General features: G+C 26.9%; 1 protein-coding gene across 1 annotated transcript in view; it reads left to right on the top strand.

Annotated features, from left to right (window-relative positions):
* The window catches only part of Mtpalpha (monolysocardiolipin acyltransferase Mtpalpha), a 7,678-nt gene extending 1,040 nt beyond the window's left edge, over nucleotides 1-6,638 (top strand). The window contains exons 2-11 of the mRNA XM_011498190.1: nucleotides 2,207-2,316; nucleotides 2,442-2,714; nucleotides 3,281-3,531; nucleotides 3,611-3,994; nucleotides 4,764-4,934; nucleotides 5,009-5,231; nucleotides 5,309-5,518; nucleotides 5,633-5,828; nucleotides 5,976-6,178; nucleotides 6,314-6,638. Coding sequence (XP_011496492.1) covers nucleotides 2,207-2,316; nucleotides 2,442-2,714; nucleotides 3,281-3,531; nucleotides 3,611-3,994; nucleotides 4,764-4,934; nucleotides 5,009-5,231; nucleotides 5,309-5,518; nucleotides 5,633-5,828; nucleotides 5,976-6,178; nucleotides 6,314-6,517 — 2,225 coding nt within the window. The 3' untranslated portion in view covers nucleotides 6,518-6,638. The remainder of the gene's footprint in view (nucleotides 1-2,206; nucleotides 2,317-2,441; nucleotides 2,715-3,280; nucleotides 3,532-3,610; nucleotides 3,995-4,763; nucleotides 4,935-5,008; nucleotides 5,232-5,308; nucleotides 5,519-5,632; nucleotides 5,829-5,975; nucleotides 6,179-6,313) is intronic.

Genomic DNA, 6,638 nt, shown 5'->3' with positions numbered 1-6,638 from the left:
CAATATTTTTATTTCAATTACAAGGTAAAGTTAGCGGTAGTTTTGGTTTGTTTATTTAATTTACTTCAAAGTAGCTTTATAATGCATAGCAGTTATTTATTTGAACAAATACTGATTTAATAATTTATCGAGTATATTTTAAATTAAAGTATTTTTATAGATAAGATTTTTTTAATAAGAAAAAAAAAATAAAATAATAATAATAATAAATAAATAAATAAAATAAAAAAAAAACATTTAGAATACGCTAAAAGAATGCAAAAGAATTGAAATCCATCATTTATTTATTTGGATCTTTTTAAAATCTTTTATAATTTAGAATTTAAAAAAGACTAGTTTATTTATCGATTAAACTCATTTATTTAAAAGAATATATTACATCAACAATTTGAACAGCTTCTATTATAATATTTCATTTATAACGATCACTATTATTCATACGTCTAATTGAAAATTATTGACTCCGTAAGTCCAGATTTTAATGTAATTTACGTAATACCAATTTTTGCTTATGCATCATAAAGATGTTAAATAAATTAGAAAATACCTTTTAAAGGCATACAAAAATAATGATTTTATAATAGATTTTTTATTTAAAAAAAACGGACGATTATTTAAACAATTATTTAAGAATAGGAAGGCAGAAATTTGCATCTGAAAACAACTATTAAAAATATATGTTTAACATTGCAAATTTGTTTTATAATTTTAGACAATAATATATTGTATTTGCTATTTCGATAAAACGATATCTGGAGCTTTTTTCATATACAAGTATTTTTTAAATTAAAGCTCTTCTTTGACGTAAGGTCAATGTAATAAGGTCACACGAAGAGGCACACGTTTATTGCATATTACTTTAAATGTATATTGGTAGTAAAAATTTGACATTACATTAATAGATTTTATTTAATTTATTAATGTATTTTTATTCTATAGTAATTATAATTGTTATTGTCAAGCAAATTGAGTATACTTTTAATGAGTAATTAGAAAAATAATTTTCCGTATAGTTTGCGAAATAACATGAATATTCTCCTCTTTGTTTTACGAAGCTGGTAATTCAACTATCAGCTGATAATACATTTATAAATTAACAAATTTTTTTATTTCGACTTACATAAAAATTGTAAAATTAATAATAAATCGTTTGATTCTGCACTTAATTATATGTCTTCTGTACTGAATAAATAAATAATTACTGCCCGTACATATGGTTAGTTTTTGTTTATGTGAAAAACTACTTTCTTGAGCATAATACTTGGATTCTTTTTACATTAATAGGAAATAATCCATTTGTATACATGAGTAATTTTTTTTTTTTTTTTTTTTTTTTTTTTTTTTAATTCAATACATTTATTAAATAAAACATTTAATTATAAATATAGAAACAAAATGCTTAACTTAAATTAATTGATTACCTACTTTTTATGTATTATAATAGAATAATTACCTTCCATAATTTCTTTCGGTGTGTAAAACACAGAGTATCTCTTTTAATTTGTTTAATTTTGTTTAAGAATAGATATTTTAAAAAATCATATTCAATACTAACCCAATTCAATAAGAACCCTTCCCAAGTCATTAAAAATCCGACAAAACCCAAAACCCAAAACTCCCCCTAAACAAGGTACAAGCAATATAGTGTACAACATCATCGAGTATTCTCAATTGTCCAAATTCCCAATAGCACAATTGTCCATTTTTGGATGACTAGTACTTGGGCCTGTCTGTTTGACAAACAGTTTGACGTCAGTAGCACTCTATACGTTGTATACCCTATTAATTGCTTGATATAATGTTGTTATATCTCTGCGTTATAATATACAAATTGTTAAATAAGATAATTGTGATAAATGATTTAAAGATTTCAGATATCGTAATCAGTTATCGAATATAAGAGATAAACAAACATTATTATGTATAATCATCTTAAATAATTATTAATGATAAAATCTCTTTAATTTCATTTTATACGTACAAAAATTATACTAGTAAATTAAATGATAAAAAGGCTGTGGTGGTACAAAGGTTTAATAATAAAACTAAGAGATTTTAATAATTAATATATATATATATATATATATATATTAGTTATACATTAATTATGATAAAAAAAAAAAAGTTTTATTTCGATAATGTCTTCTTTATAAATAACAAATGTTACAAATTCAATGAATTTAAACTATATTCTTATGCATTTTAGGATTACATCAACCATTACGTTCAATGTCGGCAAAAGGAAAAAATAAACATTTTTCATACAAAATTGTCGACGATGTAGCTGTTGTTACTTTTGACTCTCCAGGAACCAAGGTTGTCATTTTATTATCAATCGTGTAATAATTGTCTAATCCAAATAAATCCCTCATAAGACAATATATTATTATGATTATAAGCAACGTATGCGAGTATATACTAATGTATTATGTGTATTGTAGGTGAATACATTAAGTAGAGAAGTAATGGAAGAAATACAACAAATTTTAACAAGTATAGAAAATGATGCTTTAGTAAGATCAGCTGTACTGATAAGTGGAAAACAAAATTGTTTTATTGCTGGTGCAGATATCACCGAGCTACAACAATGTAAGGACGAACACAGCGCTTACAAGATATCGAAAGACGGACAAAATATTTTAAATAGAATAGCAGAAAGTAAGAAACCTATTGTAGCTGCTATACAAGGTGTTTGCTTCGGTGGAGGGTTAGAGGTATTTTTATTACTAGTTTATTTTTTATTTTATTTCATTCGAAATTAGAAAAATAGACCAATTTATTGATTAAAGCACTCGAGTGTGTTTTATTATAGATGCAAATTTATTTTACACAAATATGCTGCTGAAGTAACATATACTTATACTTCAATTTTTTCCATTATCATTATTTATTGATAAAAAGAATTTGTGAAAATAATGTTATAGTAGACAATATAAATGTAAGACAAAATATATTTAAGTATGTATAAATTAATGATTTAAAATAAATTCAGTATTTTAATTATTTTAAGTAATAATTAATAATGTTTTTTTTTAGATTGTTCTTGATATATTATTGAATTTGATAAATATTTCTAATATAATAATGATTTGTGTAAAAAATTGTTTGTTAATATTATTAATTTAAAACAGACATTTGCTCGATACTGACCAAGTATAGTAACTTACTTTATCTTGTACTGTATTTGTTTTAATGATCTATAATTATGTTAGATCTATTGAATATTCTAATGTATGTATTTTTTCTCTCTCTCTCTCTCTCTCTCTCTCTCTGTTGATAGGTGGCTCTGGCTTGTCATTATCGATTAGCAGTAAAAGATAATGAAACTGGTTTGAGTTTACCCGAAGTAATGCTTGGACTTCTTCCTGGTGGTGGTGGAACTCAAAGATTACCAAAATTAGTTTCACTACCGAATGCCTTAGACATACCTTTAACTGGTAGAAGAATTAATGCTGAAAAAGCCAAAAAATTTGGACTCGTTGATTTTTTAGTAAATAGATTGGGACCAGGTGTAACATTAGCGGAAGAAAAGTATTTTTTAATAAAATATTTTTGAATATAATGCAAATATTTTTATTTTACGATATTCAATAATCATTGTATTTTATAGTACAAGAAGATATTTAGAAGAAACTGCAATTAAAACAGCAAAAGACATTTCGAATGGAAAAATTAAAATTAACAGAGAGCCAAAAACGCTAATAGAAAAATTAACAAATTATATCATGTCATTAGAATTTGTGAAAAATCAAATATTCCAAAGAGCAAAAGCTCAAGTTATCAAACAAACTGGTGGACTTTATCCAGCTCCTCTAAAAATACTAGAAGTGATAAGAGTGGGTCTCGATAAAGGTGAAAAAACTGGTTATGAAGTAGAGGCTAAAGGATTTGGAGAATTATCCGTAACTCCCCAAAGTAAAGGTTTAGTTAATCTTTTCTTTGGTCAAACGCAATGTAAAAAGAATCGTTTTGGAGCACCAGAAATTAAAGCGAAGTAAGGCAGAATTATTTTATAGCTTACAATATATGATAAAACAGTGGTGATTGGAAAAATATAATTTTATCTCTAAATGTAATAAAATGACAGTGGGGAACAGTTTTAAACTTACAAAATCAGTTAGTTCATTGATTTAATATATATGAAATTCAATTATTTCCAAATATGAATATTGCTAAGTTAATTGAAATTCGATGAAATTATTAAATACAATAAATTTAAATTACGTTTTGACTATTTAATATAATAACTACTAGTAATTAATTATTAAATCACCATAATATTCAGTTTGATATTTAAAAATAAAATAAGAATTATGTTTTTAATAAGTTTTAATTACCGATCCTTTGTACATAATACGTACATAAATACGAAATATTCAGATGAATTAGAAATTTGCAAAATTACCTAATTAATTAGGCTGTCTAGATTTTTAAAATATTTTACAAAAATATATTTATAAAATTATCCGCGCGCGCGCTAACGCGCGCACACAGAGCATATTTTTTTAATAAAAAAAAATTAAAAGTTTTTAGTCCTAAACATATAATATGTGAAATATCCAAAAAAAATAGCGATAGGATGTATGATTATTGTTTGTCATTTTAATGGTATTAGTTCAATTTTAGAAAAATATGAATAATAAATACTATTATCTATGAGGGTGAAATAACTAATGTAAAAATATTTATAATTTATCTCCTTTACCGTCTTGCGGTAAATTAAACAATAATAATTGTTACAAAAATGTTAAATGCTTATATAGATCAATCGCTGTTGTTGGAGCTGGTTTAATGGGTGCCGGTATTGCCTCAGTTAGTATCGATAAAGGTTACAAAGTTATTCTTAAAGACACGAATGATGCTGGTCTAAGTCGAGGAGTTGGACAAGTCCAATCATATTTAGATAAGAAGGTTAAAAGGAAAGCAATTAGCACGTAAGTAAAAAAATATTACTCTTAATCAGAAATTTTCTTATTAATAATAAAATGATTGTTTCTGTTGTCCGTAGCACTGAAAGAGGAAGATTCTTGGCCGATTTATGTCCAACGTTATCTTACGATCAATTTAAAAATACAGACGTCGTTATTGAAGCAGTTTTCGAAGATATTGCAATTAAACATAAGGTTATTAAAGAGATTGAAGCTAATACTCCAGAACATTGCATAATTGCAACAAACACTTCTGCTATTCCCATCGCAAAGATCGCCGCAGGAAGTTCACGGCCGGATAAAGTAATTTCTTTAATCATTGTGTTGATTAAAATTGAATATACAATGAATTTTTAATCAATATCGATTCTGAATATTAGGTCATTGGAATGCATTACTTTTCACCTGTAGATAAAATGCAACTATTGGAAATAATAACACATAAGGACACCTCTGATCAAACAATCAAATTGGCTGTAGATGTTGGTCTTAAGCAAAAAAAAGTTGTAATAACGGTGGGCGATGGTCCTGGATTTTATACTACCAGAATCTTGTCAGCCATGATGTCGGAATGCGTAAGGCTTTTGCAGGTAAATATCTTTTCTTACCATATAGTTTGTATATAAACCGAGAATATTATGATTTATTATTTTATTATTTTTTTTTTTTTATTCCATAAAAATAATGTCTATTATATTCGATAGGAAGGCGTTGATCCCATGAATTTAGATGATCTTACGAAAAAATTCGGTTTCCCTGTTGGGGCGGCAACTTTGATCGACGAAGTCGGCATTGATGTAGGTTCCCATATTAGCGTCGATCTTAATAAAACATTTGGAGTTCGATTCCAAGGAGGAAACGAAAGTATTTTAGCTGAAATGGTGAAGGCAGGATTCCTCGGTAAAGAAACATCGCTACTATCTTATGCTATTTGAATATATATATATATATATATATATATATATATATATATATATATATATAAAGATTAAATTGTTATCATGCGATTAAATATCATAATGACGAATCGAATAATTGTCGAATTAGGTCGAAAATCTGGCAAGGGTATTTTCGTTTACGAGTCGGGTTCCAAGCACAGAGACGTCAATCCCGGTGCTTTAGACATTCTGAAAAAGTATAGTCTCGAACCGAAGGGTAGTACATTATTCGAAGATCGTCAGTTGAGATTGGTGTCTCGATTCGTTAACGAGGCTGTACTATGCTTGCAAGAAAAAATTCTAGCTAACCCGGTGAGTACGTAGGGAAGGAGCGTATATGATATTTTTACTAAAAAGAGAACAAAAAAGAAAGAAAAAGAATAAAAGCTTGCGCTCACTTATGCTTAGTAATGAAAATATAATAATTATAAAATGAATTCATTACAGTTGGAGGGTGATATTGGTGCTGTATTTGGTTTAGGATTCCCACCATTTACCGGAGGGCCATTCCGCTGGGTTGACTATTACAGTGCTAATAAGTTAGTGGGTAGAATGGAAGAATTTGCGGCTTCTTATGGAGAATTTTTCAAACCTTGTGATCTGCTTTACGACATGGCTAAAGATCCACAAAAGAAGTTCTATCCAGTATAGATAAGTGAGATGTAATTATCAAATGAATTGTACTGAATGTTAAGTTGAGTCTTATAAGCGTTGAATATATTTTCGGGAAAAGCTATATAATTTTACAAAGCAAATCACTTAATATTTGTTA

Source organism: Ceratosolen solmsi, unplaced genomic scaffold (assembly GCF_000503995.2).
Source record: "Ceratosolen solmsi marchali unplaced genomic scaffold, CerSol_1.0 scaffold14, whole genome shotgun sequence".
Classification (NCBI taxonomy): Eukaryota; Metazoa; Arthropoda; class Insecta; order Hymenoptera; family Agaonidae; genus Ceratosolen; species Ceratosolen solmsi.
Note: the sequence above shows the minus strand (reverse complement) of the source record. Positions and strands in the feature narration are given on the sequence as shown.